The sequence below is a fragment of the Malus sylvestris genome, chromosome 13 (genome assembly GCF_916048215.2).
Source record: "Malus sylvestris chromosome 13, drMalSylv7.2, whole genome shotgun sequence".
In the NCBI taxonomy this organism is placed as follows: Eukaryota; Viridiplantae; Streptophyta; class Magnoliopsida; order Rosales; family Rosaceae; genus Malus; species Malus sylvestris.
Window position 1 is genome coordinate 7,624,922 of NC_062272.1, and position 14,977 is coordinate 7,639,898.

Here is a 14,977-nt window from a genome sequence, read left to right on the forward strand (position 1 = left end):
TTCATCATTGAGAAAATCTAAATATATATGTGTGTGTGTGTGTGTGTGTCAGTGTATAAGCTCCTTGTATTCCAAAGCATCATTTCTCTTGTTCATTGTCTTTTGTTTCTTCAATCTTGGCTTCTGCATTGCAGTTCATCGTTTTCTTGTTCTTGAGGAATGCAGCGAGTCCTGCAAGCGCCTTATCGGCTTCTTCACTTTTCATGAGTTGTTCTGCAATCTCTGCAGGGGTCACCTCCAGCTGCTTTAAGAATTCTTCAATTTCGTCGAAGAGATGGTGAGTTTTTATTCCGAGGTAGTTAGAAGCAAGGATCTTGAATCCACTTGGTGTGCAGTAGGACATGTGAATGTGCATATCCATGCGCCCCGGTCTCAACAATGCAGGATCTAGTTTCTCCTTGTAATTTGTCGTAAACACGATAATCCTCTCATCTCCGCAGCTTGACCACAGCCCATCAGTGAAATTAAGCAACCCTGATAGAGTTAACTGTCGAAAACAGACAACTTAATATGAACGGAGTCATAGATAGAACTTTTTGAATGGGTAAAATCACGTGCATTGTGGTTTTTACCTGGCTGTCATTGTTACTGCCTCCTCCAAGTTTTCGGTCACTCAATTCAATGCTGCAATCAATATCTTCAATTACTTGTATCGATCGATTTGCAGTGGAGACTAACAGCCTCCTGAGCTCGGAGTTGCTACGAATTTGCATAAGCTCCAAGTCATAGACGTCAAACTTAAGGTAATTAGCCATGGCCGCGATCAAGCTGGACTTTCCTGTACCGGGAGGACCATACAACAAGTACCCGCGTTTCCATGCCTTGCCTACTCTCCCGTAAAACTCCTTCCGCTTCACAAACCTGTCCAAGTCATTGATCAACTCCTCCTTAAGCTTGGGATCCATTGCCAATGTGTCAAAAGTAGACGGATGATGAAAGACGACAGAGCCCCATGGACCTGCATTGTACTCTGTGGTAAAGTTTCCAAGAGCATGAAGCTTCACTGCCTTGTTTTCATGTTGTATGGCTTTTGATCTCTCTACTACATACGGCAGGTAAGCGCTCAGCACCTTTTCTCTGTATCTCTATGGAAACTGACCTGAATTGACTTGTTCTCAGATACTTCAATTGAGGTGGCTTTCAGCTCGTAGTCAAATTCTGATCTTCGTGTTTCAGTAGAACAGAATTCCCATACCAACTTGATTCCTTGGAATTCATCGATGAGCTTTTCGCCTTTGTTGATGGTGACAGAAAAGTTGTTCTGTTGCGCGGACTTGGAGACCTTGAGCTGTTCGACAGAAAGGTTGATCCTTGTGCTCAAGTAAGTTTCGGAAGCCTGGTAAATTTCATTGACAGAGATGCCACTGAACTCATCAGTGATGAGAGTCACTTGAGAATTGGGAAGGTTTCCGAATAGGCCTCCGAGTGTGGCGATGATTCTATCATGGAGTTTTCGGGGTATGAGCTGGGTGTGAGTTTTTGTGCTTGCTGGTTTGTTGAGTTGAGTTGGAAATATTGGTGAAGGGATTTTATAGCACAAAAATTGGAAAAAGCAGCTTCCACACGAAGCTGTTTGACTAAGATGTTACAAGGCTTTCACTATGATATTTGTTCAAGCCAAGTCAATCTTCTAGATGAGGGAAACAAGGTTCTTAAGCAATTTTCACTATAAAAAACGACCAAGAGAGAGTGCCGAGTCCGCTGCTCTTTTTTTCACCTACACCATTAATCCTTGATTCAAGTGATGTAGGCTTCGATTAAAGTAAGATATTTACTATTTTAAGTTGAAAATTGAAGATTTAGGTATTTATGATCTATAATGATTTTTTATATTTATTTTTGTACTTTTCAGGGCAAAACTCAAAGAAATGAATTAAGTAATCGTCATAGCAAGAGGGGAGCAATCACAAAAAATCTACTAGGCGCACATGCATTGTAGACTACTAGGTTTAATTGTTCACACTTATTATAATTTTATTGTGATTTTGTTTGAGATATAAAAGATCGCACTTACTAAAAAATATTCATCTGGCTACTTGAAGTGCCAAAGGAAAAAAAAAGTTGAACAACTGACACAATCTCAAAAAGGAGCTATTGACAGGTTTTCTGTTAAAGGAAAAAAACTACAAAGTTCAATGGAGGACTTAGTTAATGAACAACACAATTAACTAGTTGATGATTTGGGCCATGATAGATGCTTCTAATGTCTTCACAGAACAACCAATTGAGTCAATTTCCTTGAACATTTATGATCCTCGAATTTGGGATGGTCTGAGATCCAGATGGATTCATTTGTTAGCAGAAAAAGGTCCTGCAAGAGATCTATCAATTAAGAAAAGTCCTAAAGTTCAGTTTAATAGGCGTTTTAATGCAGCATTTCAATTAGCAAATGAGGGCTACAAAGATTGGACACATCTCAGTATGAGGCTTAAAGAGCATGGAGCCAATTATGATCATATCTCAAACATGACCACTTGAATTGATTTGCGTCTTAGATTGCAAAAAGAAAAAAAAAGAAAAAAAAAGAAAAATGAAACATTGACAAAGCTGTGTAAGACCAAATCAAGAAAGAAAGAGAGCATTGGAGAGAGTTACTACGAAGGTTGATTTCCATTGTGAAATATTTAGCTAAATACACACTAGCATTTCGTGGAAAGAACGAGAGGCTTTATCAAGAAATTAAAGGAAATTTTACCAGCCTAGTTGAAATGATGGTTGAATCTGATTCATTCATAAAGAATTATCTTCAACATTTTTAAAATAATGAATCATTATCTCTGTCATACTATCCATAATGATGATATTGTTGATATCTTGTGAAATCAAAAGTGCAACAATTCAAAAAATAAAATAACCTAAATATTTTACCGTGATATTTGATTGTACTCTTGATTTTAGCCACTAAGAACATATGACTTTGATCTTAAGATGTGTGGATGTGAATAGTACTCCAGTAAAAGAGAAGAATATTTTTGCAATATCTGAATGTGAATAACAAATCAGGACAAGGACTGTTTGAAGAGTTGCTGAAAGTGTTAAAAAGTCCTAATCTTGAAATTGATGATGTGAGAGGGCAAGGATAGGATAATGGATCAAATATGAGAGGGAGACATCAATGTCAATGTATACTCTATGTGGTTGCCATAATCAGTTAAAAAATTTGGTTCGACATTTTGAAATATTTTGACATGATTAGACGAGTGATAGAGATAATGAAATCGTTTTATGGTAAAATCTCTCTCCTAATACGCCATTCTGACATTTTAAACTTATTAAGCATCATTACGTGTTTTAACTTTTTGACATAACATAATTGACATGAATTACTGCAAAATTGGCGTCCCTACTTCATGGGAGGATGAGGTTAGATAGCTGCTTGAAAACTGTTGTAGCTTGAAACTCTCTCAGCACAATCCTCGGGATCTCACTTAGCCAATATGTTTCAAAGTATCAGTATTAACATATTCTTTTGGTTGCTCTTCTTACTCAAGTTAACAAATAATGTTGATTTATGTGGTTTATGTATAGGTGTTAGGTAAGGTTTGGTAAAATTTGTGTTTGGAGTAAAATTTATGTTTGGTAACTCTGCTTATGTTCAAAGTCACGGGTCATTTTAAGCTGCAAAGTGGCAAAAAGCAGAAGCAGCAAAATGCTGCTTCTCAAAACAAGCTTTTTTTCAAGGAGGCGGGTGAACAGTAGAATTTAATGAAACTTTCACAATCTCAAAAATACCCTCCTCCGTTTCTCCTTCTTGCTGGGTTGAAGATCGAATCTTCATCGTTGATATTCTTATTTCATCGAATTTCAAATTTCGAAATCGAAATCCCATTGGAGTATTTTTCAACTCGCCGTCGCATCGCATACCAAAGAAACAAATCCAAAACCCAGTTGTCAAAAACCATCAAGTGCTCGATCCAAGATGCACAATTTCACACAACATATCTTCATAGCAAGCTCCTTCTGCAACTCCAAGAGGAAGGTGGATCGGAAAGTAATGGGGAAAGTAGTGGATGGCTGATGAGATGAAATTGGGAAACTAGTGGTAGTGGAAGTTATATAATTAGGGAAAAAAAAGGTAGAAATCACAGTCTCAGAAATCGGAAAGTTGATCTTGTCGATGATCTTGAGGTAGATGAGAAGGAACTTCTGGACGATGTGGTCCTCAGAGTGGAGAAAATCAGATGAAAAAAAAAATGCAAAAAGGATGACTCTAGAATTCTAGATGGGAGAGAGAGACAGAGAGAGAAGGATGAGAGAGGGAGCGGGCGGCGGAAGAGGAAAGAAAATATACGTTTTGCAAAAGAGGAGAACCGAACATTGGAGAAGAAAATAGAATAAAAAATATTTCAAGTAGTTTGTCATACTAATTAATATTTAAGATAAAGTTTATAAATATTTTTATTTTAAAAATAAAGTATATTTAGTAATTCACCTTTATTTGTTAAGAAAATTAAATTAATGGCACATCTAGTATTATACCATTTTTGGTCATTTCACACAATCACAGCTGGTTTACATAAAAGTTTACTAAATACTATGATACTGCCTCCCCCCCCCCCACCAAAAGCATAGCAATACCAAACTAGCCCTTAGGTGAAGCCTTTACAACTACAATATATGTATTTCAAACAAGTAATGTTAGGGAAAATCTACTTTTTAGATAACATTTGTAAATTATGTGATGTGTTACTAATAAAAAATAAGCACGTTAACCAATAAAATAATCGACAACAATCACGCCATATGATTTACAAACACAAAATTTATAAGACTAATTTATATTTTTAAAATAAAATATATTTGGGGACCCTCAGGAATGGAGGCTCTAGGCGGCCATCTACTATTGTTTTCATAAAATAGGTAATGAACTTTTAATTATGTAACCTCTCTCTCAAGCTTTATCTAGTTGCCTACGTCTCAAAGTCTATAAACTTTATATTTGAACAAACACAAGGAAGTAAACATGTTAATCAACGACTAAGTAATAATTCAATAATTAACAACTAATAGAACGTAAGCACATTAATCAACGGTTAAGTAATAATCCAATTATCAACAATCACATCATTTGATTTACATAAAATTTGGGGCCCTCAGAAATGTAAACCTAGGCGGCCGCCCACTCTGGTTATCACAAAATAGATTAAAAAAAATGTAACTTTAACGAAAAGCTTCTAGTACTGTTCGCTTTAACGAAAAACCACATTTTTATACTAATAAGTCAATCATGGTACTATTTACTTTACCCTTTATTTTGTCCTTATCGTTAAAACTCAAAGTTTTCAAATTTCTTAAAAAAAAAATTCAACTTTGAAACCTCTCTCTCACGCTTTAACTAGTTGCCTCCCTCTCAAAGTTTCAACTCCAAAGAGAGAAGGTTGTAAATTCAAGTTTTGCGAGTAAACTGGTTGGGTCACAGATGAATTTCTTGAGTTATTGCATAATAATCCCATGTCTATACTCTCTCTTGTATTTCTCAGTTCAAGCTCTCAGATCCAATCCCAAAAGGCTTCTTCTTCCACTTGGACCAAAGCCATTTCCCATCATTGGCAATCTCTTGGAGCTCGGCAACAAGCCCCATCTCTCTCTCATTAACCTATCAAAACGTTCCGGCCCCATTATACCTCTGCAACTCGGACAAATAACCACAGTTGTGAGGCTGCTCTGCTTATGGCTTATGTTGCCTTGGTTGGCTCGGCTTGCGGCGTTGAAGGTGAGGGAGTCCCTTTTATAGAATAATGGCTCGCTCCTCAATACATAAGTGATGGGCTAAGAGTTGATGCTCGCGGCGAGGCGGTTGCTCAACTGGTGGCAATGCTCTCTAATGATGGTGAGGGAGTCCCTTTTATAGAATAAGGGTTCGCTCCTCAATACATAAGTGATGAATGCTCTCTAATGAAAGTGAGGGAGTCCCTTTTATAGAATAAGGACTCGCTCATCAATACATAAGTGATGGATTATGAGTGATGTTGGTGGCGAGACGGTTGCTCAGCTAGCGGCGATGCTCTCTAATGAAGGTGAGGGAGTCCCTTTTATAAAATAAGGGTCCGCTCCTGAATACATAAATAATAGGTGCTCTCTAATGAAAGTAAGGGAGTCTCTTTTATAGAATAAGGGTTCACTCCTCAGTACATAAATAATGGGCTAGAGTCCCCCAAGTATTTTTCATGAGGCCCAGTTACGGAAGCCCAATATATGGTACATAGTGTAGTCCCCCAAGTCTTCAGTCAATAGAGGTTGTTGGCTGGAGACTTCAAATTCAATCCATGTATGGGCCGAAGTGGCGGTTGTTCGGAGGCGGTCTTTGTAGACCATGCACTGAAGCTTTGTAGGCGAAGCTTTGCAAGTGAAGTTTTGAAGCTGAAACTTTTGTAAACGAAGCTTTTGAAGCTCGAGCTCACAAAGCTGGAGCTCTGTAAATGAAGCTTTCGAAGCTGATTGACATGAGTGATGCTCATGAATGTTTGTGTTGATTGACATGAGTGATGCTCATGGATGTTGACATGAGTGATGCTCATGAATGTTGATATGAGTGATGCTCATGAATGATGGTCATGAATGTTTATGTATGATTGACATGAGTGATGATCATGAATGTTTATGTATGATTGACATGAGTGATGCTCATGTTTAATTTTGGAGTACTGGACGTACTTTCGATCACCTGGTTGGTGATAATAGCGGCAGGGTGTCGAATAAATTTGGAGTACTGGACGTACTTTTGATCACCTGGTTAGGGATAATAGCGGCAAGTTGCCGAATAATTTTGAAATACTGGACGTACTTTTGATCACCTGGTTAGTGATAATAGCGGCAGACTGCCGAATAATTTTGAAGTATTGGACGTACTTTTTTTTTTTGGCATGCTGCCTTCTTTCTTTATTTACCCTCTGATGAGGTTATACAAATGTCTCCAACATATAAGAAAAGTAAATCACATCATTAAAAAAAAAATAAATAAATAAAGCAGTCGTTGGGGAACTACACTCCCCTTCATGATGAAAGTTTCATCTTTTTCAGAATGTTGATGGGTATCTTCTGGTCCAACAGAAAGTGGAGACGGGGAACCTTGGTGGGCATTTTCTTATCTTTAATCATGTTATCCCGTGGGATAGTGGAATAGTGGAGCATATTAAATAAAAAAAGTAAAGCAGTCGTTGGGGACCAGACGTGTTGTCCAGCATGCTGTCATCTCTATGTGAACCCCTTTCCAGCGAGACCGATGCCATTGCCTAAAATTTCAGAAACCCCACTTCACTCCACTGTTGGTCTCTCTGTTCCCGCTAATGTGGCTAAAAATCCTCATCCTCCACTACCCCAAAGTGCCTCTCCGCCGCTCCAAGTTCCTTCGATAATGTCGATGTGGTTGAGGTTGAGGACGAAAGTGCCAATTCTGACACGGTGGGTGGCGTTGCAAGGAAGGGTGTGAGAGGATTGAGGAATCCAATACACGAGCATCGAATACATAGGCTCTGCATGATGGTACCAAAATCTTTCCTTGACTGCAACTTCAACAAGATTTACTTGTTCTATAGGCAACTTGATCCAAACACCCTTTTTCCCCTGAAGTTTCCAGTAGGCAATCGAAGAGGTAAGCAATGAAAGGAAGGTGGCAGGATCCATGGGATCATTGTCGTTGATGTGGACGATGACACCTCCGTAATGGTCATGCGTACCACTTAGAACAAGACTTTCTGAACTAGTTTCACCTTCAGTGGATCTTGGCTTTGGGCCACGTGGTCGTGGGTTGACCCACAAAATCCCGTCAGCTGATAGATTCTCAGAAACCCATTTGCAGACAGCAATTACATTTTCAATTTCTGCAAACCCAGTGAGAGAGGCCCTCCCTGTTGACCTCCCAACCCCTCTCATGTCAAAGGTCAAAGATTTATAGCCTCTGTCTGCCAACCCAGCTGTTATTCCTCTTAACAGGCTTTGGCAGCCGTTGAGGACGGAGTATGGGTGCACCAGAACCACCACATGGCTGCCCTTCTTGATCTTTTCTTCTTCTCTGGTTTGAAGAGTTATGCACTGAGCTTGACTCCATCGCTGGTCTCAACTATGCAGCCCTCCACCGTACAATTTGACATCAGAGGAAGAGAGAGAGAGAGAGGAATCGCAATATTTCGGTTTTTAGCTTTTTATGTTGTTGTTATTGGGTGGGGGAGTTGAAAGAGTGCTGCAGATTGATTTGGAGGACAGGGTTGCTGGGTTTGTGAGAGCCATTGATGTTGCCTTTCTCTCATCCTTTTCTTTCTTCTTTTTTACTGTCTGAAGAGAAAACTGGAATTTCTAGAGAGAGAAAGAGAGAAGTAGGAAAGAGAAAGAAGGTATATGGTGAGGAGGCTGCTTGCAGAGAGAGAGAAAATGAACTGTTGGGTTTTCTGGGAAAGCTTTGGGTTTCATTTGGTCTTTGCAGATTTTGCAGATTCACGGCGGAGATGAAAAAATGAAAGAGAACCACAACTTTTCGTATCGTTTTCCACAGACGGTGCCAAATGTTGATGCACAAAACTGGAGGGGTCTTAGAACAACGTAAATCTGACTGTGAATCTGCAAGAAAGTAAAGAACACAAGATGTATCGTGGTTCACCCCAATGTTTGGGCTACGTCCACACTGATATATTTCTTTGTTTGTGAGAGAATTGTGAGGGTGAGAGCCTCAGAAAAAGAGAGAGTTTGAGAGTGTGAGGGGGTTGCTGGATATGAGCCTTTCTTTGGGGATGTGAGGCTTCTGTATGTGAGGATGAGAGCTTTCTGGATTGTGAGGGTAATGAGGCCCTTTTATAGACTAAGGGCTCCTCCCCTTTTTACATATTTGCCCCTTCATTTATTACATAATTACATTTGAGTCCCCCGAGTATTTATACGAAATCTAAATACGGAGGCCCTAAGTATGGTACAAACATCTTTAAACTGGTTTCTAGTTGATTTATTTAATTTGTTTTTTTATTAAATTAAATTCTAAAATCAACATTTTCCAAACTTTATTTCAAATAATTAATTAAGAGTTGGTTTTCAATACAAATTATTCATTCAATATGTGAAAAATGACGTTACTTGAGTTGCTATACTATGACAACCTTGTACTCGTACAAGTATTTTTAAGTGTTTTTATTCTTACTTTTGCAAACGGTAAAAGTCCTATCAATGATGAAAGACGACAGAGCCCAATGAGCTTGCATTGTACTCTATGGTAAAGTTTCTGAGAGCATGAAGCTTCACCCCATTGTTCTCATGTTGTATGGTTTTTGATCTCTCTACTACATACGTCAGGTAAGCGCCCAAAACCTTTTCTCTGTATCTCTTATGGAAACTGACCTGAATTGACTTGTTCTCAGATACTTCAATCGAGGTGGCTTTCAGCTCGTAGTCAAATTTCAATCTTCATGTTTCAGTACAACAGAATTCCCATACCAACTTGGTTCTTTCAAATCCATCGATGAGCTTTTCACCCTTGTTGATGGTGACGGAGAAATTATTCTGTCTCGCGGACTTTGGGGACTTTGAGCTGTTTGATAGAATGGGTGATCCTTGTGCTCAAGTAGGTTTCAGAATCCTGGTAAATTTCATTGATAGAGATGCCACCGAACTCATCGATGATGAGAGTCAGTTGAGAATTGGGAAGGTTTCCGAATTAGGCCTACGAGTGTGGCGATGATCTGTCGAGGAGTTTTTGAGGTATGAGCTGGGTGGTTATGATCTGGAGCTCATTGATCACTGTCCTGGCCAGCATTGCTCATGCAGCAAAAGTTATGTAAGTTGATAGGACTAATGCCGTTGAAGGCATGTTTGCTAGAAAAAACATCTTTCAATGTGGGTTTTTGTGTTTACTGGTTTGTTGAGTTGAGTTCGAAATATTGTCCACCTCTCACGCCAGATGCTTTTTCCTTTTCCCCTTCTCCTATATCTTATCGAGAAATTTTTCATTGTGACGGGAACATGGGTGGTACACCACGTGTTTTTATATAAGTGGTGAGAAATTATATTTTTAAGTTATTAACTTTTTAACACACATATTCCGTGACACGTGGTGTACCACTCCGTATTTCAGTCACACTAAAAAATCTCTCTATCTCCCCTCCCTACTGCTCTTTTTTCCACGTACACATTAAACGCGAATTCATAATTCCATGTTAACTAAAGATAAATTTTGAAATTACTGAGACAATTCAAGTAGTTAAAGTGATGCAGACTTCAATTAAAGTAAGATATTTACTAATTCAAGTGTATTAAGTTGGAAATTGAAGATTTAGGTATGATTTTTTTATGTTGTACTTTTCAGGGCAAAACTCATAGAAATTAATCAAGTAATCGGCATATCAAGAGAGGAGTAGTCACAAAAAACCACTAGACAAACGCGCATTGCAGAATACCAGGTTTCATTGTTCATACATTATAATTTCATTGTGACCTTGTTTGAGATACAAAAGATGGCAACTACTAGAAAATATTCATCTAGCTACTTAAAGAGCCAAAGGAAAAGAGAAGTTAAACAACTGACTCACTCTAAAAATAAGCTATTGATAGGTTCTTTGCTAAAAAAAAACCACAAAGTTCAATGGAGTACTTAGTTAATGACCAACATAATGATAATGAGGAATCAGTTGATGATTTTGGGCCATGATGAAATTGACGACGACCTTGATGAGAATGATAATCATGAGGATGCTCCTAATGTATTCACTAAACAATCAAGTGAGTCAATTCCCTTGAACATTTATGATTGTCAAATTTGGGATAGTAATGAATTGATTTATTAGCAAAAAAGGTCCTGCAAGAGATCTATCAATTGAGAAAGATCCTAAAGATTAGTTTAATAGGCATTTTAATGCAGTATTCTACACTCGATACTTATCCAAGAAACATGTTATATATTGGCTAGTGTATTCATAGGGTGCTGTTTTTGTGGGAAATTGTTCAAGAAACGGCCTCTCAAAGCTCAATCTGCAAAATGAGGGCTACAAAGATTGGACACATCTTACTGTGCAGCTTAAAGATCATGAAATCAGTTCTGATCACATCTCAAATGTGACCACTTGGATTGATTTGCTTCTTAAATTGCAAAAAAATTAAAAAAAAAAAGAAAAAAAAAGAAAGAAACAATTTGACAAAGTTGTGCAAAACCAGATCAAGAAAGAAAAAGAGCATTGAAGGAAATTACTACGAAGGTTATCTTAGTCATACCACTTTGAATGAGTTTTGTTGATATCTTATGAAATTAGAGGAGCAATCATTTTAAAAATAAAAATAAAAGAAGCTAAATATTTTACAGTGATACTTGATTGTACTCTTGATTTCAATCACTGAGAATATATTACTTCGATCTTAAGATGTGTGGATGCGAATAGTACTCCAGTAAAGGTAGAAGAATATTTTTTTGAATTTCTGAATGTAAATAACACAACAGGACAATGATTGTTTGAAGAGTTGCAGAATGTGTTAAAATTCTTGATCTAGATATTGATGATGTGAGATGGTAAGGATATAATGGATCAAATTTTAGAGAGACACAATGAGGCATACAAAAGAGACTTTTGGATGCAAATGTACACTACATGTGCTTGCCATAATCACATTTAAAATTTTGGTTCAACATTTTGAAACAACTTCACTCGATTAGGTGAGAGAGAGAGAGAGAGAGAGAGAGAGAGAGAGAGATAATGAACTCGTTTTAAGGTAGAATATCTTTCTTAGCATGCCATTGTGGCATTTCAGACTTATTAAACATAACGATGTATTTTGACTTGTTGGCATGATATTATGTAATTGATTTTAGTCACTGCAAAATAATTAGCATCCCTGTTTATTACACCCCATCCCCATTTTATTTAAAAATGGTTTTTAGTTCTTAACTGGTGAGCCCAAGGGGCCCACCCCTTTATTTGTGTTCCCTCCCCGTGACCTTCTTCTTTCTCTCTCTTTCCCTTTTTTTCTCTCAACTCTCTATGCACTCTCTCCTTCCTTCCCCTAGTATCATCACACACACACCCATACAAACGTATAGCCAACAGGAGAACTTCATCATCTGACCTTCATCGTTCTCTCCCTCACCACCCTGCGATCTCTTTCTCGTCTAGGCACTGTGCACAGTCACGGTGCACGTGATTTCCGACAAGGTAAGTCAAAAACACCCTTCGATCTTCCTTCCTAGTAGTCTAGAAGGCTCAGTGGTTGTTAAAATATGGTATTTGGTGAAGGTTTAGACGTGAAAACAACTTGGGGAGCTTTCCCCATATTTCCGGCGAGGATTCCGTCACTTTCGAGACAATTTCCGGCAAAAAAACAGTGATTTAGCCAGCGTGCAAGGTATCAATCTCTTTGTCTCACGGAGTACTACAACTTTCCTTTTTGTTTCACCCAATTTCGTTGAATATTGAAGAAGTTATATCCATTTGAATCTTACCCAGTTTCCGGCGACCTCCAAGGATTTCGAGGCGTTTTCCGGCCAAAACACAGTGATTTAGATGTCGTACGATGTACCATTCTCTTCTTCTCTTCGAGGGCTACGATTTTCGTTTTTGAATCACTTGATTTGGTTGATTATTGACAAAGTTATGAACATATAAAGTTCGATAATATTTCGGCCGAATTCCAGCCTTCTTCTTCCTTGGGTCTGGCGACCCATCAAACATAGGCCCTTCGGGCCTTTCCTGCCGAGCCCAACCCAAACCCATTTCTCTTTTTATTTTGTTTAATTAAAGGCCTTTGGGCCATTGCTGTGAGGGCCTAGGGCCCGTGCACTTTAAACCCCAAACCCTTTTTTTTAGTTTAGGCCTTTGGGCCTAGAACCCTCCAACCCTTTTTATTTTTCTGTTTTATTTATTTTTGGTTTTAAAGGCCATTGTGTCTTATATGTTAAAGCTCTAAACCCTTTTAATTTAAAAACCTAAACCCTTTTAGTTTAAAAACCTAAACCCAACCCACCTAAAAGTCTAAGCCTAAACCCTTTAACCCTTCCAACCCTAAACCCTAGCCGGCTCAAACCTTTTTGTGGAATATTCCATCAGAATATTCCGTTAAGGAATACTCTCTGGAATATTCTATTGACGTTTGCGAAATTATCCGGGACCCTTCTTAGGGTAATTTGACGTTCTGAATCCGTTTCCGACGTCTATTTTCCTAAATTAAATTGTTTGAGTATGATTTTATTAATTGGACCCTTTTACGTGCTTAGGGGCAATTATTGTGGTGTTTCCATATTTGGTAGTTTGCGTGACTCTTCGGCGGCTAAGAATCTGTGAGTGGACCCCTTCTAAAAATGCATGTTTTAATAATAGAAATGCATACATGAAAAACATGATTTGATGATTACGTTTTATGAAACGTTTTGTGAGATAACATGCTTACTGATGCTAGTTTCAATTATTACTATTTTTCCTATAACTCATGTTCTTATAGAATATCTGATGGATGACGATAAGATATCTAGAACATGTTTCAAACACCTCTTTATAGTATAGATGATGGATGACTTTATACTATGAAGTTGCTTTTCAATATATATATGTTCAATGGTTTTGTACTTACCTAGTGGTCATTTCCGCTACGGGACGTAGAGATAGATTCCGTTCCGTCCCGAGCGACGGTTTGGTGTTGGCATAGGGCTTGGAGTGTGTTTCCTCTGGCTATTTAGCACAGGGACGGGAAGCCAGCATGGGGCCTGGAGTGTATTTTCCTTTGATTGTCTGCTCAGAGACGGGGAGCCGGCATGGGGCCTGGGGGTTATTGGACAATTCACTAGTGATTATTATATATACAAGTTATGATTTGAGACATTGCACGACATGCTAGGTTTCGGAAAACCTATGTTTATCATGATATATATGTGTTTTCATAAAACCTGGGGGTTAGTATGTTGATAACTGTTTTATTATATATATAGCAACTTGGTCCACTCATGTTTGTTTTGCGCCCCCTTCAGGACTTAGAATCGAGGCATACAATCCTGACGTCATGACACTTCCGCATCAGCATCTTCGAGTTTTCTCGGTGTAGGACCCATTCTTTTATTCTTTGAATTTTATATTATTTTTTTAGTGTTCTAGTTAGTTGTGTGTTTTGAACACGTTCCTTAAATGCATATTCATTATTCTTTTATATTTCTAAGTCTTATCTATTCTTTATTCTCAACATTTGTATTCAATAAATAGCTTTCGTCACTTTCGGATGTCGGCCAACACGTGCTTATCCTGGTATTTGGGGAATATCGGGATTGGGACGTGTCACTATTTCATGGAAGGAGGAGGAGGTTAGATAGCTGCTTGAAAATTGTTGCAACTTGAAACTCTCCAGCAGAATACTCAGGATCTCACTTGGAGATTAGGTTCCATTTTAAAGTATCAGTATTAACATATTCTTTGGGTTGCTCTTCTTACTTAATTTTAACAAATAATTAATGTGGTTTTGTTAGGTGAAGCCTTTACAGCTACAATTGATTTATTTTAAACAGACTCAAAATCCTCCTCCATGTGAGTCCAATAAAACAACTAAAAACTAACCACAAGTTATGGCTGGCCAAACACATCCCCAAAAGTAACTACAATGCTATCTAATTTTAAGATTGTTTTGGTTGATAAATTTGAATTTCATAATTGTTAGATTTTTTATTTTCAATTTTTATCAACCATTTTTCGAATCACTTGATACTACATACCATTAAAAAACAATTTCACTTAGAGAGCAATTTGCAATTTGCATGCACCCACGAAAGAAAACTTTCGATATATTTTGGGGTTTTCAATCATTAGTTTCATGATTAAACATATAATTATCAAAATTTAACGGTTAAAAATCTCAAATACAAGATATTTAATAGCACTATAAAATTTTCCGCCACAGATTAGTTGGTAAGTTAAAAAGATTCAAATAGTTTTTGGGAGGTAACTTTTTTTTATGCTCAACTATGGGTGGTAACTTTTTTTATGGTCAACTTTGGGAAGCACCTCAGCGCACTGCACATACATAAACAAAGCAT

General features: G+C 37.9%; 1 protein-coding gene and 1 pseudogene across 1 annotated transcript; both read right to left on the reverse strand.

The window, feature by feature from the left end:
* Nucleotides 1-2: 2 nt before the first annotated feature.
* On the reverse strand, nt 3-7,229 carry LOC126595205 (AAA-ATPase At3g50940-like; annotated as a pseudogene).
* Nucleotides 7,230-7,302: 73 nt separating this feature from the next.
* Nucleotides 7,303-7,872, reverse strand: LOC126595206 (nudix hydrolase 2-like). The gene has a single exon (XM_050261583.1). It carries the CDS (start codon nt 7,870-7,872, stop codon nt 7,303-7,305), a length of 570 nt encoding a protein of 189 aa, XP_050117540.1.
* Between the last annotated feature and the right edge of the window lie 7,105 nt (nt 7,873-14,977).

Coding starts and splice junctions, on each gene's coding strand:
- LOC126595206 (XM_050261583.1), bottom strand. CDS start 7,872: ATGAGAGGGGTTGGGAGGTCAACAGGGAGGGCCTCTCTCACTGGGTTT.